The sequence below is a fragment of the Simochromis diagramma genome, unplaced genomic scaffold (genome assembly GCF_900408965.1).
Source record: "Simochromis diagramma unplaced genomic scaffold, fSimDia1.1 OVJJ01000321.1, whole genome shotgun sequence".
Lineage (NCBI taxonomy): Eukaryota > Metazoa > Chordata > Actinopteri > Cichliformes > Cichlidae > Simochromis > Simochromis diagramma.
Window position 1 is genome coordinate 6,782,834 of NW_024386772.1, and position 26,733 is coordinate 6,809,566.

Here is a 26,733-nt window from a genome sequence, read left to right on the forward strand (position 1 = left end):
CTAACAAAACACTTGGTTGTCTGAGTATTGAGGCATAGAAAATAAAGGTTTGAAAAGTATCTGTATTTGGGGGGCAAAACTCAGAAAATGTATTTGTACACTTTTTTAGCATTCACCTTGAAAGTTGGCTTGTCTTTGGGTTCAATAAATAATACAATGAAGCAGTCAGTGAAAGCCTGTGTGCTTGTTGAGTCAGATAAAGGACATGCTTTACGTAGGAGAGTCATTACAATGGCAGAATGCTGCTTTGTATAGTGAAGATAAGGCTATTCAGAGTTAAAAGCACAGGCTTTCACATAATAAATGTGGCTAGTGGCCATCCTCACACTAAACAAAGTCAACTTGGCTTTTATTGAGGTAAAGTGGGAAAAAAGGAAGTGATTAAACAACGTCAGGTAAACCACTTGTTTATTCATATAATAGGAATTGAACTAGTATTTTATATATGCAGTATGATGAACAAATGTTTGTGTGAAAATGTTTTTACACTTGGAGCCACTATAGAGACAAATGTGATATATATATATAGATATAGAGACAATATTTACATTGTTGTGTTTACACATCAACAACAGAGAAACTACAAAGAAAAAGAAAAAAACGAAGCCAGTCTTGCCATTTTGTGCAATTTATAATATTTGACAGTACAGCAGCAGACCATCATATAAAGGATGGAAAGAGCAGCAAAGAAAGGAAAAACAGCTATGCCTCGAGATGCAGTTGAATCTTAGAGATGTGAAAGGATATTGAAGGTGAGAGGGGAAAGTAATCCATCGTGAGGCATGTGAAGAGCCACAGAAAATGCAGTGGAAACACTGGGATTTTGCTTTCCTCCCAAAAGATGAGAGCATCTGACGCACCTGATGGTAGTCCTGGAAAATCTGTAAAATAGGACCCATAAAATTGAAAGACTGCAAGGGTTTGGACCTTGGAAAAAAACTGTCACGGTCTGCGAGAGTGTGTTTGGTGGATCCAGGTGCAGACACAGACGCAGGAGGCAAAACTTTTGCTAAGCTCAAAGCGAGCCTTTAATCAGGGCTGATGGAGAAGGCAAAATAACAAACCATAAACTATGGGAATGACAAAACTAAGAACCTAAGCCGGGAGTAACTAAAGGCTATGAACGAAGACCAGAAATGATCTATGACGAAGTACTGTGGACAGACTATGAACACGACATGAAAAACTGTGAACGAGATCTCGGTACTGGCACATGAAGGTGCAGGGAAACATGACTGGAGAAAGTGACTATGAACATGTCCAATACCAAATCTTGCAGGCTAGAATCATGACGTGCAGCTAGAATAACAGGGTGCATGAACAGACGACATGACACAGACTGAATGAAACACAGAGACTAAATACCCACAAGGATGATTAGGGGAAGTGGCTACACATGGGAGCACAGCTGACACACATAAACCTAATGACAGGACAGGGGAAGTGAAACTAAATACAATGAACAAAGAACACTGGACTCTTTCAAAATAAAACAGGAAACATGGAGATTAAACATGACAGCAACCTAGAAATTCACCAGCTCAAAAATGAATACAAAAATACATAAAACTCAAACACTGGGTCACACGACCCAGTACCGTGACAAAAACTGTATATGAGTGCTGCAAGACGCTCGCTCTGTTTTTCTTTCTGCTAGTGATCGTAGAAATGACTCCTTTACAGGGACACAGTCTGTCTAATTCTATCCACCTGAAATATTTATTCTCATACATCACAATTTTTTTTGCTTCATATTTAAAGAAAATTATAAGACGTTATGTGACCAGTGTATCAGCCTCTAATTCAGATTGTTATTTGGTTTTTATTTTTTAAACCTCTTTGGTTGTTCTATTACAAAACATAAACATGGCAATCATAAACCTTGTTGCATATGTGCCTGGTCACTCATTTGGCTCTTGTATCTCCTTAGCAACGCATTGTTTGTCCATTGTATGCATATACATATGCATATCCAGGCCGGGTTAGTTTCCAGCTAATCGTGCCCTTACATGCCTCACGGGTTCTCAGTGTTGATGTCAACAAGGTAAGCAGCTTTCAAGTCACACATATCAGACAAGACAGAAAATAAGAGAGGAAATTGAAACTGACTGCATAGTTTTGAGGGACATTTTTTGAAAAAGCAAAATCGTTACAAAAGTCTAGTCCCTAGTGCCTTTAAAGACTTAATGAAGACAAACTGCATGACATAGAGGCTTAGAAGGTCTTCTATTCTTATTTTCCTTTATTTAGTTATGAGATGTGATATGAATCACACAAGAAACACTTGAAATAATTTTCATACATTTCTGACTTTATAAAATACAATTTTTAATAAGTAATTTTAATACAGTCAGACAATCTAAAAATGCAACTGAGAAAAAATGGTAACTAACACATGACTGCAAGAACATGTGGGGAAGTTGGCTTGAACATCTATGAGCTGCTTTCACTTGATAAACGACTTGTTACAATGTGTATTTCCACAGTCTTACTGGAAGGCAGGCTGCTCTCGCTGACTATTCTAGTCTTGCTTGGACCCACAATGTGTGTATTTTTGTGTCTGTCCCCATGTTTGTGTCTGTTTGTCTGCATTTGTGTTTCAGAGCAGCTGAAGCATGTGGCGTGAAAGACAATGGCACAAACCTAAAGGTCTAGAGCCAGGCATGCTGAGATTCATTGCCCTGCCATTCAGCCAGATAAAATATCACAGCAATCATGGCCTGCACCCAGTATCGCTGTGTGTCTACGTGTATGTGTACACATCTATTTAAGTATGTCTGTATGAAATTTGTCTATATATGTGTGTGTGTGCAAAGGTGTTGTGTGTTTTGTCAGTCTTGTGCCAAGTGAGGCTTCTGCATCTGCTATTGTGAGGACGCATCGCCTCGTTGCCTTCCTGTTTTTCCATCCCATCCAACACCCCCAGACCCGCCTATGCCTGTATGGCAGGTCACATGGGCGCTCTGGGTGGTTTCACATCCCATCATTTCCTGTGACTGACTGTCGGGGCACATCAGGGTGCCACGCGAGTCTAATGCTGATGAGCTGAGACAGCTCTATTCTGACTGGGAGGGGTCTAGTGGACCAAGCACAATCTGCAAGCACCACCCCCTCCTCCATGTACACACACACACACCACACACACACACACACACACACACACACACACAAGTAAACAAACACACAGACTTACTGTAGAGAGCAAACTACATAGCAACAGTCTGCTAGCACCACCGTGCAAATTCAGTGTGTATGCATGCGTAACTGTGTCACTACAGTACAAGTATGAATCACACCAGAAAGCCTAATACTAACTATATTTTTGTGGTAGGAATTATGATGTATATACCATTAATATGATAATATATGCCTACAAACGCATAAAATAAATCAAATCACAGCACTTCATTTACTGTTTGGTTGGTGAAGACTACTTGTCTACGAGACAGGGAGAGGCGATCCAAGGCAACTAACAGACAGACATAAATCAAGGACAAGAGCCACAAAGAGGGTCAGTGTTAGGCGATGAATGAACAATCTGTGTCACAGGAAAATCCTGTTTCATATTGTGAAGTGGATTGGACGAGGCGATGGCCTGTTATGTGCACTATGTCACACGTACACCTGCACACCATCTGTGCATGCATGTGTAAAAGCAAGTGCGTGTGCTGACGTGGACCCGTGCGGACCTCTAGCTTGCGTGGACTCGCAGTCACAGAGATTCAGAACAGACACGCACCTGGGCCGTGTGCATGCACCCAGACAGATGTGGTATATATGATAAAATGCCTGTTAAAGAGATTAAAGGAAGACAGACAACGTGTCAGGATAAAGAGCAGGGGCCAACAAGGAGAAACAGAATGAAAAAGGGTTTGACAGAAACAGGCTAACAGTGTAAAGAAGAAGGGAGCACAGGAAAGCCTGACAGACAGAAAAGTTCAAATAATAGATAGCGGCAGTGACAGGGAGTCAATGTGATGGTGAGACAATAAACAGATAGACGTGTTCTGTCACGGGGAGAGAGGCTGAGGGAGAAGAGCGAGAAACACTGGCCTTACAAGCCCCTGCTACACTCTTGTTTTTACAATGGAGAGAGAGACAAAAAAACTCAAGCTCACTTTAGAAAATCATCCCCTTCTCACATAAAGCTCAGTAATTTTCTTCCATTGATTATTGATTAATTGGCTTGAAGAGAATAGAGTAACAAAATTACATTGAAGCGCTTGCATCGATTCATTTTCATTCTTTCTGTTGCTTCAGAGCCTTTCATGTCCTGTATAACCCCTCAGGCTGTGCACCAAATGAAAAAAATCGCTTACAACCTTGAACAGCTGCAAGTCTGTCCATTTTAAACACTGCTAATCCACTTTATATATTAAAGACTAATTATATGTGGACATGAACTGAACATTGACCGGGGCAACATAACAGTCTTCATAATCTGCGACACAAAACCCCATTTAAGCATGTATAAAAATACAAAAAGATGATGCAAAAAGAATTCCTGTGTCAACTGAAAATTCATGACTGCATGAAAAAAAATAAACATGGAGTTTAGAATCAGTGTCAGCATCAGTTTTTAAAGGAGTTCCACATATTGTTCCTCTGAAAGAAACAGTATCTGTCTAAAGATGGTTTTTGAAAGAGGACTGTACATTTTCCAATAACTCTAACAGAAGCTACTGAGCCAAGAACCCCGAGAGGTTTAACAAAGTCACTGAGCACCAAAGGAGCTCAATGACTCCTTAATAAGGCATTTACAGATATAGTAAATCTAACAGATGTCTCATAATGGATGATTCAGCTGACTATATTCAATGAAAATGTTTTATAGCATTTCATATGTATAGAATTTATTCTCTACAAAATCTGCACCTGGCATTTATAATACAGTTAAAGCCAGGGAAAGAGTTCTGTTATGGAAACTCAGCCAACTATTAAGGTTGAGCAACTCAACTGTTGAGTTGCTCAAGCTGGCAGTTGGCTACAAAATTCCCACCCATCTCTGCCTCTCCTGAATTCAACTCTTGAAAATGCATAAAATATGCCTCAAATATGAAACCATATATTTACTGTTAAACACACTTATGGTGTAAATGAAATCAGAGTTTTCTATGCACCCGTTCTGTTTTGTTCTCTACTTCGATACCCCTAACATTTTATCCATCATGCCAAATTTCCAACTTAACATGCTGCAGAGATTGCAAATAAATTTGGCCCATTACGCAACATGACAGGGTCATTGTGGGTGACATGGCTCTTTATCCCCCCTGTCTTGCTACAGTTGATCTGTGTAAAAGTTAAACCAACTATTTTCTCAGATGGGAATTCATCACACAGAATCTGACCAATGAAGTGTATTCACTCAGAGACCTTGATGTAAAAATGTTTGTGAACTCAGAGTGTACACACAGGGCATCTTTTATAAAACTAAGGATTGATGTTTTATGCTCTGTATTGTGCAAGCTGTGAATACTCAGACTGTGTGCTCAATGTAAGGAGTGACCAGTTGGGACACTGAGAGGCCAGGGGAGATTAAAACTGTATTTCTCCACCAGCTTTTCAGACCCTTCCTCACCTCTGACGCTGTTAGAAAGCAGGAGACGACGACACGGTCATCAGCAGCCTGTTCGGAAGAGCGTCTGTTTAAACTGGCTGGTCAGAAAATGAATGGTGCAGTCAGGCACCGTGAGCCGTAGTGACACACTGTACACAGCAACAATCGCCACACTGCAGTGAGGCATCTGCCAGCCATATAAAATCCTGACAAGCCAGGATGAAAGAGGAAATGGAGAAGCTGCTTTCTGGAGAATGGCTCAAATCATTTTCATGTCAGTGCGCGTGTCAGTTCGAGCTGAGAAGAATGGCGGTAGGGTAGGCGAGAAACTCTTGTTCTGATAGTGTGTCCTGACATAAAGCTGCACAATGTCTTCATCTTTTAAGCAGCTGGAAGTCATTTCTGTGATTGTGGCACTGGAAGCAGAATGGATGGAGAAGAAGGGATTGGGGGATCGGTACATAACCGAAAACAGCTTTTTTAAAACTCTCCTCTTTAGTTTGTCGTGGAGACTATTCTGGTCTGGGGCACCGAGGGTAGAGTGCAGACATTTTTCACCCCACATGCCTGCTTGACACAGAAACACATAGACATGGGAAAAACACACAAAGTAAACTTGGTTTCGCACGCAACAGAGAGCTTTTTTCCACAGTTTAATCCAAAATACTGACAAATTCCTGGGTCAAACTGAACTTAACACAGGAGTGAATACAGGGCTTGGCAGGAATGTCACAGGACCATGACCACTTTGGCAGGTATATTCTCAGTAGGGAAAAATGTGGAAAAGGGGAAGAGGGATTCATGAATTCCACAGGGAAGTGAATGAGGCTTGGGACATTGTTGCTATATCCTTTTCTGGGATCATGCCCTTCCTCCATGTCTCTCATGTCTGGATCAGGTGCCAAGGCTATTGTCAGCCTATCTAAAAGCTATTGTTGCCACTATTTTAAATTTTTAAGATATTTTTGGCACTCAGGCTTATTTTTTTTTATGACATTCTACCTCAGGTGTTCATTTCTGTGCCTGCTTCTCTGCTCTGGGAAGCCATTTATTACCTAGAAAACCAGAACAGCGTGTAATGAAGTTGGGGAGGCACTTAATATTCATGAGTAATGCAGGAACCTTACCAAACCTTGACATGACCTTCACTCAGTTGGTCAGGATAACAATGCTCAATTTTCTTTGAACTTCAGGGCCCGTTCATAATGCAAGTGTCCTGTGAACTCATAGTAAATGGTCTGTGTGTGATCCGTGAAATATAGTGTTGATAGTGAGAAAACTATGACAGGTAAAATAAAATTAGACGTTATCTACTGGCTGACGGAAAGGATGAAAGCCTGTCTCCACTCTATTTAGCTCTAGCGTAGGTTCTTTGACAGGACAGGAGGGACTGACTCTTGACACACATACACACACGTTCACATATATGGAAAGATAGACGCTGCTGGCTAATCCAGGCTAGCTCCCGCAGGCCTATAGGGGGCTGGTCTAATCCTGTTATCGGGCCCAACAGATGCTGTTGACAGAACAATAAGCAGGGGGCCAACATGGCAGCGCAGCCCCAAGGAGGTCATGAGCCAAACTCGCCACAGCAGCAGAAGCAGGATCGCTGCCTGGCTGGAGCAAGCTGGACTCAGCGCTGGCCACATACACCAGATCTCACAGGCTGAACGCATCACAGCGACAGACACACACAGTGATCGGTTTCGTGGTATGCAGACCCCATTTTGCTTTGTCTGCAGTGTCAGAGGTTCTGGAGTGTGGCATTTCCGAAAGCTCTGAAGCTGGAATCATCTTTCAAATCATGTCTTAAAACTTTAAACAGTTTCCCATTTTCAGTGTCTTTGATGTGACAAAAAAGACCTTGATGGGACAATTAACCATAAAAGCCTGCCATGTAAAATTAAGTAGGAGCAACTGGTTATGTCTGCCGTACAAAAACATCAGCCATTGCCTAAAACCACAAACTAAAACTGCAGACATCTGACTGACGTCTAAACCTAACCAGAGTTTCTAATGAATTGTTAAGTCCCATCCTTCCACAAACAAATTTGTATACAGAATTTTCTATCTACCTTTTCAGCTTGTTATGGCCTTGTGCTGCTTTAAACAAAAGCTGTGATCTCTCCGTGTATGTATGTGTGTCTGTGGTTTCTTCTAGATCACAGAAGAAAGAGAATGCCTGGGGGCGCTGACTTTACGTCTCAACTTCCAGCAAAGGATCCTTTCTTCTGCACACCGACTGAGTACTGCACACAACGAGGAATGCGTCAACATTAGATAGATACAGTGCGGTATGGCAAACTGGCTTTTGCACACATATACGCGAGCACACACAGTCTTGCACCATGCGACCTTAGAGAATGCTGTTGTGGCAGCTCAGCATATAAAGGTTAAAATAAATAAGTACATATTTGGCTGTTAGACATTTAATTTGAACAAGCAGCCCACCCAGCCTATCACCCATCGGCACGTGCCGACTCAACCTGCAGAAAACACAGTCCGTCTTTGTTTGCTGCAAACCAACACAAGATGAGGCATGTAAGCAGTGAGCGAGGTAACAGGAAAATTACAGAAGTGATTGGAAAAATCAAACGGGGTACAAAAAAAAAAAAAAAGGAGAAATCCACTGGAGCAACATGATTGCAATGCCAAAATAAGAGGCATGTGACAGACATTTGCCATAGCCAATGGGAAAGACAGATGACACACGTATATATAAATTAATCACAGCCTACAAGCGAGTTATCCATGAGCAGAAATAACAATGACGTTGGCGGTGATGATGAGGAAGCGTTTTCCTCCCCTCTCCCCGACTTTCTGGTTTGTGTCCCAGTTTAACTAAATCCCATTAAAAAGGCTTTCATCTCACTGCACTTCATTACTGGCATAAATGCTGCGGCTCACCCCAGAGAGAGGCAGGGATTAGATGAGACGAGCTCATCTAAAATGTTACGCTCTCGAACCCCAGCAGCTTTTTTAATAAAGACACTCACTTTAAATTCTCCATATTGGATTATCCAAATAGACCCTCCAGCGCACAAGGTGCCATTAAGGTCAGGCTTGTTGTGTTATGTGTAGGCTTGCGCGCAAGTCCTTGTGCCCTTGTACAGTGGCTAAGAACTGACTCGAATTCAACTACGGAGGTGGCTGAACGTTTCCTTTAAAAATTAGAATGGGTCGACCAACATCCGTGGAAAATTGAAAACAAAGTCAGGGAAGAGACAGAAGGAGGAAAGGGAAAAGAAAAGTGGCTTTAAAGGCAGGGAAAGCAAATGGAGAAAAGACCGCAGGGAGGGAGCTTTGCATTGTGTGTGTATGATTGGATGCGATGGGTCAGAGGCTTTTGCACGCATTTATGAATGCTTATTTTAAGCAGAGCCCAAGCTGGGCTAATCTTTACTGCTCGCCTGAATGAGGGTGCTGATTAAAAGCTAATTATACGCTACAGATTTGGCCTCTGGTGAAGACTCTGCTGATTTGACACGGCTTGGACTCCGGCCTAGGAGCATGCCTGTGGGCTTCAGCTCCAGATAGCCATGCACGTGTGTCTACAAATCAGAGGGGAATAAGACGTCAGCATGCAGGATGGATGTTTTGAGGTCTGTGTTTACAATGGCAGAACATAACCATTTACAAGCAATTTACAATTCTAAGCTATGCTGCTTAATTATTTCCATTCTCTGCTGTAGTCCTCTAAACATCATGCAGAAATATTATAATTTTATTTGACTGGTAAATCTAAGCTAAATATTAGCATAAGTGAAATGCTAGCTAAAACTCTGCTATGTATTTTTAACATGTGTGGCATTCTTTTCTTTTAATAGCTTTGTACTCAGTCCATCACACTGACGATAAGTACTGGGATGATTTATAATGGTTAGTAATTGCATGGTGCAATGCACGCACACATGGATGCACATGTGATGAGCTAATAGTAAGTTTGTTTGAATGCAAACACATTTTTTTCTTTGAGTAATTTTTTGCTTTAAAGCTTATATGTATTTATATTTAGGGAGTTGTAAGTCATCCTAAATCACTCGAGGGAATATCTTCAGATTTGGCAGAAATGTTCATTTGGATTTAACGATGAAGAAGTCTGTGAAGAAATAGGTCAAAGGAAAAATATCTACTGCAACATTTGGATGGTAAAGTCAGAATTTGGCATAAACAACATTAAAGCATGGATCCATACTGCTTTGCATCAGTGGTTAAGTTGGGTTAATGGTTAGTTTCTAAGCACACTTTGGGTCCCTTAGTATTAATTGGAGATTATGTATCAGAATTTCAGGAGCGGGACCACGCCTCCAAACACACTCCTTCTGGTTCTCATTTATATAGGTTCCCCCACTTCTGCAAGCTGTCATTCTCGTTTACGGGCCCCACCCTCCCTACCCTTTTCAATTCTTTAACTTCTTCACGTCTATTTAGTCCATGGGTATCTGCCAGGTCCGAACAATGTTTTCACCGCATGTTTACCTGGATGTAGTTACAGTGCGGGTAAACTTGACGCATGCTCATTTTCTCATTTATGGAGCAGATTAAACCTAGAAATCTTGTCAGCAAATGGTACCCTTGATAGATTTTAAATCTTATTTTGTTTACCTTTTGCCTGTTTTCAGACTCTTTAGAGGTTTGTTAGTTGTCACTTGTCACTCACTGTCTCGCTCGTTCTGTGCTGATTGCCAAACCTCTTGTACGGCTGACACTGTTGTTATTTAGCTTTCAACCCAATATGACTCACCTTGCTTCCCAGTGTTTCTACACAAAACCAAATTATCTTAAGAAAGCCTGCGTGTTTATAATATATAGCAGCACATGTAGGATATCGAGTGTTTCTTAATAGAATCTGAATGTATTTTCAGATAGAAAAAAAAAATGCATAAACAGATTTATGTAGTGATTAATTGGAATTTGTGAGGTTAAATGTTATATTTGGCCATGATGTAGGATTACGGCAGCACGTATATATCACAGGTTTCTTTACATCTTAGTCTCTTTTTTATGGTGGCACAGGTCTTTCATTTTTTCCTTTCATTTTATCTCTAAAAAGCTCAACCTGGAGCTATGTTGGCATGTGGCTGAATTTGACTTTCATTCTGCATGAAATGTGCTTGGACTTCTCTCCCCTTCTTTCCCTCTGCTTGTCATTCTACTGCTCAATCAGAAAGACAGGAGGGGGTTAATATTTCTTATACATGCAGCGACAAAAGAAAATAGACTAAATCCTTTGTGGCCTGTTAGCATCTTGTTCTTGACATTATTCCTCCTCAAGCATGCCAATGTTCAACGCCTATGACCCCCCCCCACCCCTGCAGGGCCTAACCCCAGTGCAACACCACAACAGCATGCACAGAAAACAGCAAGACTCACAGCCCACAGGGTATTTCTTTGGCTATTTGTGTCTTGGTAGTGACAAAGATAGTTTGTACAAGTGCTTATATTCTTACCCAGATTGCACACACATCACATAAAAATGCATTAGCTTTTTATTAGTTGCATTATGGAGATATTTATTTTTCTTGTCAGCTGAAAAACAAATGCCGTTCTTGAGAAGGGGTCAAGAAGTAGTTGACTGTAGTATGTTTCAGCAAGCTTCTGCTAAAGATCATTGTTGATATTTTTCAGTATATCTATCTCTTGGGTGGGAGGTTAAAAAAATGATATTAAACTGTGGATTTAATCTTATCATGAAGAATAGCCAGTTTTAAATCAGTTTCTACTACCGAGCTAAAGAAAGTAGAGCAACAGCCTGCAGCTGGTCAGAAGTCTTGTCAACAGTACAGAGAAGACAACACTACATGCTCACCTTCATGTCAAGGACAAGACCATTCACAGCTAGATCACACCTGGTCACCACCTGTGCGTGTGTGTGCGTGTGTGTGCGTGTGTGTGCGTGTGTGTGCGTATGTGTGTGTGCGTGCATATGTAGTATAGGGTGTAGAAGATTTGTTTGAGAACCGGTGTATGACTGGAGGCATGCTGACAACTCTAACCTTCCCTCCTATAACTGCATTTTCTCCCTCATCCCTTTTTCTCTCTCCAGTTCCCTCCCCCCTTTCCTCCTCCACCTCTCTTGCCTGTCTTTATTATTAGTGGCAGCTAGAGGCAGTGGACCAGAAAATTCCCATCAAGAAACAAACCCACATCTGCATATTACAGCCCTGTTTCACGTCTGCCATGAGCGAATAAATTAATACATGAATAACAATGAAAATCATCCATGAGTTGCCTCCCTCGCTCTCTAAATGGCATGGTGTGTGTGCGTGTATGTGTGTGTTTGTCAGAAGGAGCTGTAGTAGTCCGCTTTGGCCATGCTATGAGGGAACTAGGATTATTTGCATAAAACTGGCATACATACAGACCTGCAGGTAAATTGAGAAGTCAGGCAGTAATGGTGGAGCAACAAAACAGTTGAGGGGAATTTTTTTTAAACCAAATATGACTTTTTTCAACAAAAAAAGTATTTAGTCTACCCCCCCTGTACCCGTTTTAAATTTGAGAACTTTTGTGGTAAATTTAAACATGACAAATCATGCATCACATCTTATACAGACTGCAAACAAAATGCAATTCTGAGAATGAAAAATAAGAACTGAGTTCTACATTTTTGTTTCCTTAAAAGTCCAACTTTGCAATCAGTATAAAGACTTACAGAAATTAGAAAAGACTGCTATTCTGCAGGTAGTATATTGATGCATTAATATGTTGTATCTGATGACAGTTATTAATTTTCGTAAAATAACAATGCTAAGATGTTACTGTATGCAGATGCGATATGAAACAGGCAAAAAGATATGCGTTTATGACCGCGTGTGTGCTTAGTGCACCGTACATGCCCTCCCCTCACCCTCACTTTCCTCTCATTCCGCCTAGTTTACATCTGTTTACAAAAGCTTGTCTACTTCAGTTTTATGTATGACACACTAAGGGTCTCTAGAGTTCCACTGCTCCATGCACTAGCAAACGCTCCAACATTGTCAGACTACTTTGCGGTTGCTTCCTCTCATTCGATGTGACACGAGGCCTCTCATGAGATTAGCTCAAATTCCCCCAAAATTATACTATAAAATGCTCTGGACAAAAATGCAATGACCTTCTGCAAAGACGCTTCTGGTGTCTGAAGGCTTGGTTGTGAAGAATTGGAGGTATATGTGAACTTTGGGAACTCTGAGGAACTGCAAACTTTCTGTGGCCATATATCATGTGTCCATTAGCAGACAGCTCTGCCTCGCTCTGTAAATGACAGTGTTTGTCTACGTCTGCCTCTCACACATACCACCCACTCTCTCTGTTCAAGTCAGCCTCTTTCCTAAGCTTTTCTCTGTCTCAGTCTTGCTGATGTGATTCTTCCCTTTTTAGAACCCCCATCTTCCTTATTACTCCTGCTCATCTCTATTTCCCCTTTACTCCAGACTACCTTTTCCCTCTCTAACCTCCATTCCTGCCCTTAGATACAGCTGGTAATATGTCACTCTGCTGTAATTTTGCCTTTCCAAAGGCCTGTAATGATGGGGAACAGATGATGGCTAAGGTGGAGGTGAGATGAGGGGGGGTTAAAGGGACTCTTTTCTGCCCAGAAAGAAAGCCTTTCATGAGTCTTTTAGCAAAGAGCCAGTGGGGGAAGAGGGCAAAATTGTCCAAAAAAAAGACAGCTCACTGGGTTGTATAGTACATTTCCTGATTTTACTTAAAATCTACAACATGTCTGATGTTCCTCACTGTATGTTCAGGGAGAAGGAACAAGCATTTCTCTGTAATATGCTTACATATATTACACTGAAAAGACCAGCGGTTTAACTCTGTTTGAAAATGGAGAATAAAAAACAAGCACACGGCCAGACAAAACGAGGGCAATGATAAATAAGAAAAACAAAAAAGAGTCATGCTAGGTGACCAAAATGACAAAATACTGTTGAAAACCGCCTGATATTTTCTGACATTTAGCAAACTGGCAAACGGTACGACTCATCTAGCAGATATGTCTGCGGCAGCTGTGGCTGTACGGGTCTGTGTAGCAGACAGGGCAGATAGGGGCTGATAGCGAGAATCGCTTGGCCTTCTCTGCAGACACAGCCAGTCAACCTGTCAGAACCTGAGTAAACACAGACATTGGATGATTTGAGAAACGTGACCCTTTCTCTGTGGCCCGGTAAGAGCCACACCTCACGTTTTTTTTTTGCTCCAGTGGGTCCTGTGTGTCAGCCTGGTATGCCTGTCGACCTTTTCCCAGAATCTGAACTGCCGTCACACAGAGGTCTGGACCCTGGGGCAAAGTGGAGAACAGGGGGAAAGAAGGACAGGGGATGTGGGGGGGTGGAGTGGAAAAAAATGGCAAAGTGCAGGACTCGACGGCCACATCACATTTCAGGAGATTTAAACACCCACACCAGGAAAAAAAAGGACATGGAAGACAGTGTTTTAGATAAACTGTGGATATGCTTATAAAATAAGTCCCTTTCTATATAAATATATCCTTGTAGCTTATCAGTGATTTGTACTTTACATATTCTTGTTTATTCAAGTAATTTTTTGTTTTGTTACAGACAATACTCTCTGGAGAGGTTTTAATGTTTGCTTGAACTGTGAAATGACATTAGCTGAAGCAAGTGCTTCCTGGAATTAGACACAGAAACAACCCAGCAGCAACATCAACCATGTACAAGGATCAGAGTAGACACTGCGGTCACTACATAAACACCACACACCAACAACGTCTGTACATGTATGTCCAAAGGCATGTATAAAGAGAGTGAAGTAATTTTAGTCTGTTGAGGGGGGAAAAAAAATAGCGAAATTGCAAGGCAGCGCAAAAATAAAATGCAGATGTGCAAATGCATTCATGCAGAAAATCCTTGCCTTTAATCCAATTCCTCACGCTTTTTAAAAACAGAGCCGGAGAGATAGAGTCAGACAGAGACCGCGATGAAGAGTCTAACCATGAAAAGGAGGCTCACACTAACACAAACATAAACTAACACGCACACACACACTGCAAAAATGTTCACATATCAAAGCAAATAAGATAAGGACAACTAGAGAAAAAAAACCCTCACATACACACACAGGCACACGCACACACAAATGCTAATTCTATCATGCGTGGTTTCTGTCCCATGGAGGATGTATCCGTAGGACACATTCATTCTGCCTCACAATGCTAAGGAAGATTAACAGAAAACACAAACAACCACACACAGCCGAACATCGTGTTGTCAGAATGATTTTCGGATCCACAGGCTTTGCTAGGTCACATCAGGACAGGGTGCTGTCCACAGTCCTGATCCCCCCCTCTGGACCCTTCTAACAGGATTTCATCATTCGCTCTGGAAAAAGAGGGGGGTCTGCAAGTAAACGAGGGAGTACAAGGAAGTATGTGTGTGTGCATGCGCGTGAGGCATTTAAGTTTGGGGGCGGGGTAAGTTTTAATTGACTGACTCCTTACATTGATGCATGTCCTTGGCCGAAATTAATACCAATACTAATTACAGCATAAAGGATTAAGGACCTTTCTCCCTCTAAGGACTGGTTGATCTGAGGCCTCCCTACTTAGCAGTAGAGGAAAAACAAAGTAGAAATTTGCTTTATACATACATGCACACATGGTTATGCATGCTAACATACACACATGCAACAAAACATTGAAGTTAAAAAAAACACATTTACATGCATCACTGAGGCCTGTAATAAAATAGATCATACACAGGCATGGTTGTCAGCAGCAAACATAAACACTATTCCAGTTTAAGCAGTAATTAAAGCTGCAAACCTGACATCTGGATTGATGGTAGTCACTAATCAAGCCAGACATTTCACCGATATTTAATTATTAGACTACTGCATTGAATGTTAAAACCCATATTAAAATACTATTAACCAAACCCTGAAAAGATAAAAGTCATAATTCTATATTGTTTTCATGCCAGTCATCTCAGCAGTCAAAGACCCGATGGACTTATAACTGGTTCTGCAGTAACTTCAGATTGTTGGGAGAATTATGAAGATTTGCAATAGCTTTTGTTTGGCCTTTACAAAACATTCAACTTCATTTGTTTTTATTGACTTCACAGAACTATTGCTATTCAATTTAAATAGAAGCGTAAAGCTAGTTTGGACTACTAATGTTGTGTTGACCAGATTATGTTTTGTTGCAACTTTAATTTCTGCAACATGATATGCTGTCTGAGCCTTTATTGTCAAAGCGTTGAGGCATATAACAGGGAATTTTTGCAATAGCAAATTCATAAGCAAACAAAGAATACAGTTATAGACTTGTAAAGGAAGGGATGTAGGAAAAGTTAGAGGTCATAATTATATTTTTAACAGGTTATTGTCAACAAGCTTCTTTCTACACATATATGCACTCAATACAGGTTCATAGCAAGCATATGATATGGATCAAGCAGAGGTAAAACTCCTACACATCTGCACCTTAAACATTTAACGTGATTTGATGTAAAGAATATGTGTTACATTTGTTAGCTGGACTTTTGTCTTGTACTTTTACTTTAAAAAAAGATTTGGCTTACGTGACAATCTGGCTAAATTTTCTTGAAATGATGAAACAAGCTTCACCTTGCTTGACTTAGAAATGCAGCCTTAGTTGTAGTAGTAGTAATATTTTCCATACATGCATCAATATGTGTAAAATATGTATCCACCAAGAGTACTTTTGACTAAAAAAGTCTCTGTGGCATTGAAATATTGCAAGCATTGTAGCCGTTTTTCTCTATAGACAGAATGAAATATAGCCAGCATTAGGAGTCATAAAAGAGCCATGACATCTAAAAAATATTGAGTTTAAAAAGTTCACTTCTTGTTGAGCTGTTTACTTTATTTCATCTTCAGTAAAGTAATTCTTCAATCTCAAAACAAACACATGAGTATTCGCTATGAATTTTTAATATCATTATGGAACATTTCCATAAAAATGAACACTAAAGCGCATAAATTTGCACCTGAACTCCCATTGTCACCCAAACATCTGGACTATTTCTCTTCATTCAGCCCTGTCAGCAAGCTTCTCTACATATTATTGCCCATGATAACAGAGAGGACTCTCTTAATCACTGGCACATTCATCTTTCAGTATGACTAGCTGCCCCACATGTCCAGCATCCATGCCAGAGAAAGGGAGAGGTAGAAAAAAGAGGTAGGAGGGGAGACAGGAAGGAGAAAAAAGAGAGCTTGGACTCATGTCAGCTCAGTGAAGCATGGAGGGAGGGAAATACACGCCGACATGGAGAAGATTCGCTGCAAGTAACACACAGACAAAGACACACACACTTACATACACTCTTATTTAAATATTATATTCTTTATCTATGCAATAAACCTATAAACATCTACACCAAACACAGATACTGTACATATGCAGACTGACAGAATCAGGAGCGTCAAAGCCTCTTTTTTATATTTCCACACTCTGAGTTACAGACTGTGTAACATTTAAGAAATCTAAAAATATCTGAACTAGATGAGGAGGATGTGCACATACATACACAGACACACAGAAACGCAGCATAGCTGTGCTGGAGCTGAGGACGCAGCAGAGCTGGCTGCCTCGGGGAGTCAGCAGAAGGTGAGCAGAGATAAGGCTGCGTGATTGTGACTGCATGTCAGAGAGAATCTGCACACCACAACAATTCAGCGTGCCGTTCGACTAATACACACAACACCTAAAACAACACATAAACACACAGCCACAGAGTCACAAACTATATGTGTGTGTGTGTGTGTGTGTGTATGAATCACATGCACCAGTGTACCAAAACTGGGAATTTAAAGTAAACAACACGTAGCTTCTTGTGTGTACGATAAAGTGTTGGGTACATACTACTGTAGAATTTATCAGGTGTGCTCGATGCTTGCTGGACAGCTGTCTCTAACCTTAAAAAGCTGGTGGCATCAAAGACCAAATGATCAAACACTTTGCATTACAGCATGTCTTATGATAAAAGTTGCACTTCAGCGCACAGCAAAGACCTAAGCTGACAGCTGACATGTGACTTGCAGTCTGTGGTTCATGTAAGGGAGAATTTATCCCCTTTTAATAAAAATAGATCCAAACTAAAGACACACATTTATCTGAAAAGTAACTGTCAAAAAAGTTTTGGTTTATTTTATTCCTCACATTTGTACATCTGTTCTCCGACTCTTGGTTGATTATTTCAAAATTTCCATCCATCCATCTTCATCCGCTTATCCGAGGTCGGGTCGCGGGGGTAGCAGCCTAAGCAAAGAGGTCCAGACCCCCTCTCCCAGCCACTCTCCAGCTGTCCGGGGGAATACCAATGCGTTCCAGGCCAGCCGAGAGATATACATCTCTCCAGCGTGTCCTGGGTTGCCCCGGGCCTCCTCCCGGTGGGACATGCCTGGAACACCTCGCCCAGGAGGCGCCCAGGGGGCATCCTTGCCAGATGCCCGAACCACCTCAGCTGGCTCCTTTCGATGTGGAGCAGCAAGCTGCCTCTACTCTGAGCCCCTCCCGAGATGGCCGAAATTCTCACCCCTATCCTCTAAGGGAGAGGCCAGCCCACCCTTCTGAAGAAGATTCATTTCCGCCGCTTGTATCCGCGATCTCGTTGTTTCGCGTCACTACCACAGCTCGTGGCCATAGGTGGGGTAGGGACGTAGATCGCACCGGCGAAATTGAGCGCTTCGCTTTTACACTCAGTCCCTCTTCACCACGACTGACCGGTGCGCGTCAGCATTACTGCAGCCGCACGCCCCACTCCGTCGTCGATTCCTCCGGCTCCCTTCTCCCATCACTCGCGATTTCAAAATTTGTTAAATTATTTTGATATGTGAGTCCAGGCTCCAGCTATGCTGGTTTAGAGCCTAGACAGAGCCGTGCTGTTCTTATGCATGCGGAAAAGACGTAGTCTGGATAGCACCATATGTTGCCCCCCGACACCCCTCCATACAATCACTGATTCTGCCTTGGAAAATGTGTGCTGATAATAAGACAGAAGATCACACTTTTCTAAAGCCCAGAGGACAAAAACCAGTTTGTAATATGGCTTTTTATGGCTTGCTATTTAAAACAATTAGTTCTGAGATGGCAAACTTTTATGAACAAAAATTAAAGTATGATTTTGCACCTATACCAACTTTTTTTATATTTCCTGCAAGCTTTTTAGCCATTTAGGGCAATTAAGTGCTGCTTTGTGTAAATATATTTTAGAGCTCCAAAAACAACACATGACTACAAATTAGATTCAGTCTCCAGATGTATTTGCAGCAACGTGGAACTGACTCGGTTAAACCAAATCTGATTCATACGCAGTATTCATGAAGAACTATTTTACATTAAACTGGATACAATTTTAAAACATGTTTGGAAAAATCCCTGAAGGATATTATGTGATCGCTGAATTATGGTGTGGTTACTTGAACTGCAGTTCAATATCTCTGGAAGCGTATGAGTCATTTATCTTTTACAAGGACTTCTACATGAAGCTCTGAAGACTCAGGGCTACTGGTTAGCCAGCATAAGGCTTTAAGATAGAGTGTGATTATTAACAAAAAAAAAAAAGAACAGTGAAATATTTTCTGGGTTTGAAAGATTTTACTTTTCACATTAGTTACAAAAAAAAGAGAAAATGTGTAATTATTCAAGTCACCTTGCATATTAACTGTGTACTTTCCAATTTCTTAAACCGATTAAAAAACAAATTGCAGTAATAATCAGAGGTAATAAAATAGCCTCAAATAATGTCAGACTATTCCCAAATTAAAGTTTCTTCCTCTCTGTAGAAAAGTAATACCAAAATTATGTACGCTTTTTTGATCAGACAGTTTAGGATGGCACATGGGCCCTTAGCAGCTGAGTGCTTGGTTCAGCTCTCAGCTGGCTGGACCTTTGCTGCATATTATTCCCCTGCACTCATTTCCTGTCCATCTCTACTGCCTTAAAAAAGAAAACAATTACGTTAAATGTTATTTTAAGAAGCTACTTTATCATTAAATACTGAAATATACAGATTGTTTTCTAAAAGATAAAGGCTGATTAATGTGGGGAAACCCACTGTCATATTGGATTTTTTTGCTATGATTGCTATGATTTAATGTTGATTACTTTTACTTATTATTTCAACTTACGCACATTTTATTTTGCAAGGGTTCCAGTGTAGCACTAACAGTGTTGGGCAAGTTACTTTGAAAAAGTAATTAATTATAGTTACTAGTTACTTCTTCAAAAAAATAACTGAGTTAGTAACTGAGTTACAAGATTCTAAAAGTAATTAATTACTTGAAAAGTAACTATTGCGTTACTTTAAAAAACAAAAGTTTAACCCTCTGGGGTCCAGGGTATAATTGGCCATTTTTAACTACTTTTGATTTTCCCTCCACATTTCACCTTTAAAAACTATTTACTTTGCCTTGTTTGGTATCATCCTTTTCAGCACAACCTCACGTGTCTGAATTTACAGTTATGTTTTCATTTTGACATACTGTATTAACACAATTGATCTAAAATCAGGCAAAAAACATAAAATCCGATTAGAAAAAGTTATATTTTTTACTGTAACAACCACAAACATGTTTTTTGAATCATATTTCATAACTTTAAGTGCAAATATAAATTGTTAATTTTAAAATCCTATGCACAAGTTTTGCAAACAACAAAGTTATTTGCATCCATTTACCTTTTACCTTGATTTTTTTAAATAACCATTTCAAACTATTTACAGAACAATCAGCTGTTCTGCATTCAATATGATGCCACACAAATTATTTGTGCCACTCCAAAATAAAAAAAATAATTTCTGTCCACTATAAAGGAGAACATCACCTGCTGCCAGACCTCCTGGAGGTCTGGCAGCAGGCGTATCACTCCTGTTTCTACCTGGAGACAGCAGTCGCCTCATTGTTCTGACACACAACACAAAACTATCCACAACACTGCACACTAACTACACAAGACAACACATTAACTACACACTCCAAACATGCTAAACGTCACAAATCTCTCATATCTCAAAACTCGCTCTCTCTCTTTTTCTGCTGTCTTTCTTTCTCTCTCTCTCTCTCTCGCCATCACTTCTAAAACTTCCCCCTCTTCTTAAACAACCAAAGGTCATGTCGCCATATCATTTTTTGATTGGTCGACATGGTGCATTTTTCCACCAACACGAAATGGCTGTTTTTTTGTTTTGTTTTTTAAATTTTTGTGCTTAAGCAGGAAAAAAATGCTTAATGGCATCCCATTTTCTTTCTTTCTTTCTTTCTTTCTTTTGCAGAACATTTTTAAGAATGATTTAGCTGTAATGAAGGGAGATGTTTAAAAATAGACGCTATGACACTTTGGTCTATTGGTGGAGCAGTGTCTCATCTGAGAATATCTGCAATTTGCATACAGCCCCTCAGCTGTCTTGGAGATTAAACTGTTTAACACCCCTTGAGTCATTTCAGGGTTTGACATTTAACCTGTTAAAGAGCTCTCTTCGGATAAGGTTACTCTTCCTCCTCAGAAAAATCTAACCGTAATCATATCTTAATTTTGCAAATGCTGATTTGTGTGACAAAATCACACCTGCTCAAATGCAAACACATCTAAACACATCATCTATTGCACCTGTTTGAGGACAGTGACAGACTTCCAGCACAGAAACCAGCTTTGCTCAAGTATAATCACAACGTTCTCCTTGTTTGCAACACGAATACAAATGTGACTTCTGTCTCATATGATTAACATGTTGCTACATGTAAACCACCTAAAGGATGTGCCAGTCTGTGTTTGAACTGGGTTTCAAAACTTTGTTAAACTCATAGTACTAAGAAAAAGTTTTGAGTCACCCCTCTGTTCTTTACATTTTGCTTCCAAGTGATCTTATAAAGTTTTTCTTTTGACATTGGCGGATTTTTCAGTACTTTTAACTCTACTCGTTTGGCCCCTTAGACCTATTATTCTAGCATAAAAAGGGCACCTAATTCAAGGGATTCATCGGACATGATAGCCAACTTAGCAAAGTCACAATTTTGAATTAGATCTATAGGCACTTTGTTCCTAGGAACCTTTTGCAAAAATACATAACTTGTTCTCGTTTTTTTAGACTGAATCTATGAAAAATGCCAAAGATAACACAGCTTTGACTAAGATAAAATTGTAATTTTGCACTAACAAGGTGATTTGCAAAGAGAGTCAAAAACCTTCCATATCTTGGCATGGTGAACAGTGTATCCTTAAGGAATTTGAATAAACTGGACAAGTGAAGGGTTAAAAAAAAACTATCTATAGCTGATAAAACAGTATCTGAAAGTCATTTCCTTAAAAATAGTTAAGTAAAGATCAGCTGACAGAGGATCGGAGAGATGCACTTGGCCCTTTAGTTGATTCATCTACTGTTTGCTGAAGTCTGATCAGAAACAGCCTCAGTGTAAGTGTGTCTGTCAAGAAGTCATTCTTAAGGAAAGGACACTGGGAGAAAAGACTGAGGTATGCCAAATTACACAAGAGCATCTACAGCCATCTGCACAGTAGAGGCTCTGTCATAATGCGGGGCTTCGTTTCAGCGAACGATGATGGGGATCTTGTCAAAAGTAAATATGAATCTAATTTCATCCCATGGATCCTGGAGAACTATTCCTGGAGATTACTTAAAGAAATTAAAAGAAACCTTTCCCAATTGAGTTCGGCTTGTATTGAAGAATAAAGGTACTCATACCAAATATTGATGTTCAAGTCTCTAAGCATTGTACCAACTCTTTTTTTCCACATTAATACTGCATTTCCATTCTTATTTCCATGTTTTTAATAAATAAATAAACCTATTTCCTATTTTCCTGGCAAATTATAAAGAAACGAAGGTGACAGACTTTTGCACAATGCCCTGTGTATTTTCTTTTTATTGAGATAAATGAGTCTGCATACATGTTTTGGTCGCATGTACGTCTTTTGCCGAGGCTGGAGACAGAGCAAAGAAGCGAATGAAAGTGTGAACACGTCAAATTTAACTGAGAGACTGATTTCCCTGCAGCAGAGCTCTAAACAAGACTGTGACTAGAATGAAAAAATGTCCAACTTCACTCCAGCCGCCTCACTTCCAGGAACACAACCATCAAACACAAGCAGCACTTAATTAGCTTCTTGTTTTCTAACTTCACTCAGCTCTGCTCTACTTGTATGCTACTGTGTCCGTGCGTGTGTTTGTGTCTTCAGCCCAAGGCTGTGTGTGAACACATTTCACCAAATAGAATCCAATTTGTTTAACTTCTATTCAACACAAATACAGAGGAATGGCAGGAGGAACTTGTGACAGTGTGCTGTGAACAGTGTGTGGGATTCTGTTAAGCTGCATGACCCTTGTGCTGGACACTGTTATAAAAATCCAGTTAAAGACTTTATCCACTTTTCTGCATGTATATCTTATTTTGCAACTTTTCAGTCAAGCAGCGCTTAAGACCTACCTGCGTTGTTTGGTATCTTGCCATTGCTGACTTGCTTGAGTCTCTTTTGGTGGGATTTGCCATTGTAGTGAATCTGGGCCTGTGCAGCTGAATTCAGCTGTATGTTGCACACATCACACAATGTGTAGCTTCGTTGCTTCCTCTCCCTTTTTGGTCTGCAGAGCGTAGAATGCAAGGCGCCCCCTGGTGATTGCTCATCTGGTCGTACGCCCTCATCCCCTATGCTGCAGGAAAGCTCGCTGTCCATTTGCACTACCAGCTCAGTGCTGCCCGTCCTTTTGTCCAGCTCGACTGTTGGCAGCAACGACGGGCTGAACGGACGTTTCATACCTGTGGTAGAAGAAAAGAGCAAGATGGAGAAGATGTTTAATACAAACTGGAAGAAAGTACCCTTAGAGGCTAGCAATTACATACACACAAAACCCAAGGAAACATTGGATCCTCCTTTTCTTTCTGAGGAAGGCTAGAGAAGATGTGTAAAACATTATGGAATAACTTATCACAGTCTGGTCTGGCCTGGCCCATCCAGCAAGGAAAACCCTCTTAAAACCTGATAGCTGCAGAGGACAACTGCAAAAATACTACCCTTGATTCCTAAAGTGTCAAGGAGTGTGTGGAATCGAATACCCTCTGAACAGTGACACGTGTATAAAAACAAAAAACATTTATGAAGAGCCCAAAAAGATGATGCTGTTCATCTGGATGTTTATTTGGACATTTATGAAGAGATTAGGAAAGTGTGAAAAGAAATGCTGGGCACAAGTGCAAGCATGATCACACTGTCAGCTGTTGTTCATATGGTGGAGGTCCGGGGTGCAATGAAGTACCACTTGGGGGAGACAGAGTGCTGCAGTGTGACTCTCAGAGGAACAGTAAGGCTCCTATGTCAAGCTATTTCACTTAGGATGACTCCATGGCAGAGTGCTATCTGTCCCCCCCTGCAAGCCAAAATGCTGCAGTGGAAACCATGCCGCCTCTATGCAGGATCTTCAAGTAACTGTGCATGGAACAAACAGGTGCATATAGGGGGAAAAAACTATAAACTATACAACCTACAGTATTTCTTCAACATCAGCAGCTTTAGGAAATATAGAAGTATATGGGATATTAAACACTTTATTTACCAGAACTATGTACAAATGGATAAAGAGACTTCTGTAAATGTGTCTGCTGAAGATAAGCAGGCCAAAAATATTGAAAGAGACAATTAAGATTCTCCAAAGAAAGCAGTTGAAAATAAGAGCTATTTGTTTCATATGCATCCACTCCACATAAATAAATGAAAAGGTAGCTCTACTGTAGCTCTGTGAAGGATTGAGCCATCACCACTGTAAAATGTCCCTGAAACACACCCAGCTGTGCATTTCTGCTGCTGGCTTTTTTGCCTCCGCCTCAAGTTATTTATGTAAACAACCAAACTGCTCAAGCACATGCACCAAACACACATACGCAGAGAGTAAAGCTGAACCTATGACGCATACGTACATACAAGCATTAAGAGAAAATGCTCACACAAGGACACACAAATGTGAGCAAACACACACACACACACACACACAGTACTCAAAAACACATTAGAGCAAGCAGCCTCCATGAAAGCTGCTATTCACATTGCCAATCTGGGAGCACTCAAGAGGCTCCATCAGATGTTTTCTCAAAAGCTTTGAGCAATGCTGCTCTCTGGCACTGAATGAAAAAAAATCTCTGTAGTCCTTAACCACGCAACCTTCTCACTCCTGCCAGACAACTCAACTAGCCACCCTAAATTAGCAAGGTTGTAAAAACAAGAACCTTAGTGAAGACATGCAGAACACATAGAGAGCATATTGCACCCTTGCAAAAGATATTTCCTTACAGACCATTAAAGAATCCTAACATTCATATATACATTTATTTTTTTCAGCCGGACAATTCTGCAAAGGTAGATTGTGACCTTATGCAGACCATGCTTTCAGATCATGCAGGCATGACTGTTACCATAGAGACCAGTGTAGCACAGATCTGTATGTTAAAAATTATTTTTAATTTTATGTGAATAAAGTTAACTTTAGAGCTTCAGTGGAAATGTATGTAGCATGACACATAAAAATGGCCAAGCTCACAGAAGGAACGTATTTCTACCTGCTACACTATCTACATTTTGAACATGAGTCATCTGGTTATACAGCTTATATTACGTAAGACTGATGTACGTAAGACAGTTTTTTTTATTTAGAAATATTTGAAATTCTCTGTGTATGTTATAAAAGTGAGATTTTCATTTAACTGTGTAAATTTGATCTTACACAGATTTTCACAGCTAATTCAGTCAGCTTTGTTGTGTTATTAAAATAGAAGAAGAAACCCGGAATCTCTAGGCTGTATGCTCTTAAGCTTTTCAAAAGCGCATCTATATTTGGAAAAACAGGGCTGCAGATTGTCTCATGCTTTTAAGTACATACAGGGTTGTTCAAGGAATTCGCTTCTAACAACACTCACCGGTGTCCCTTACTTCTCTGTCAATGTTATGATACAGGACAATGGACAGAACCAGCTACTTTCATGAACAGCAGCTTGAATGCACCTGCTGCATGGAGGATCACCAGGACCAAAAGGTTTCTCCAGCTTTTTCAACAGTGAGTATGTGAGTCTGTTTGTACTGAATATCCTGCAGTGACTTTAAAGACACTTCCAGCTCAAGGTAGAAGCTGTGTGAGACAAGAGTCCATGCGGTGTCCACACAGAGATCTGTAGGCTGACACAGGACAGGAGATTGTCAGGGGGTAACCCTGGGGAAATGAGGGAGGGCAGGAGGCTCTGCCAGCCTTGCCATGTCCGCCGTTTCCGCTGTCTGATGCACCCTCACGCTGCACAGCCTCCTCCCTCGGCACATTGGAAACATCAATCACTGCTACGATCTTGCTGAAAGACTGAGGCTCACCCAGCATAGCAGCTCAGCAATAAAAACTCTATTTACGATCTTACGTCCGCTGCTCGCTGATCCTGAAATACTGTTGCACTTTCCCCAGCTTAAACCAGCCCTAACCACTGGCCCACCTCAGATAGCTCCCCCACCCATCCTCTGTGGCCACAGTTGGCATGGGGGCATTCTGATTCAGGCAGAAACTGGCTTCCAGATGGACCGGCGCAAACACTGCATGGCAGTTAGCAGCTCCTAAATCACCCTGATGAGAGGGGAATACTGACAACAAGTGAAGCCAATTGGAAGAAGAGATTTGCATGCAAGTTACATGTTCCACATCCAGTTCAAACTGCCATGAGACAGACATGCATGTGTACAGGCATGGCTATACACAAACCATGCATGTGTACAGTTGCACACACAAACACAACATATGCTGACCTCAGATTTTTTTTTAGTAAAGGGCAGCAATTCATCAAACATGTAGAAATTGCAAACTAAACACAAGCATTTAAAATTGATAAAATATATATTGAATCTGCTGTCAAAACCACATGGACTCATCTTAGCAACGCAACAATCACAACTGAAAAAAAATGAAAATAATCTAATCAAGCTAACAAGCATTAAAGCAGCTACAACACACACACACATATGCGGAGATGTCGTGCATTCACTGGGTAAGAGGAGATTAAAAAAAATAAAAGGAAATGAAGTAGAAGAAAAAGACTCCTGTCTAAATAATTGGATACAAAATATCAATAGCCCAGATTTCTTGCATAAAGCAATCCTGACAGCAAGGACTGTAAGCAAATTGACTGCAGAAGGGGATAATCTATTTCCCTGTCTGATGCATTTCAGA

General features: G+C 40.6%; 1 protein-coding gene across 3 annotated transcripts in view; it reads right to left on the reverse strand.

Moving 5' to 3' along the window:
* znf385c (zinc finger protein 385C) overlaps window positions 1–26,733 on the reverse strand; it is a 140,600-nt gene that overhangs the window by 65,866 nt on the left and 48,001 nt on the right. For all 3 annotated transcript variants that reach the window (XM_040045681.1, XM_040045665.1, XM_040045673.1), the window contains exon 2: window positions 22,970–23,299. In XM_040045681.1, the coding sequence (XP_039901615.1) occupies window positions 22,970–23,297 (328 nt within the window). In that variant the 5' untranslated portion in view covers window positions 23,298–23,299. The remainder of the gene's footprint in view (window positions 1–22,969; window positions 23,300–26,733) is intronic.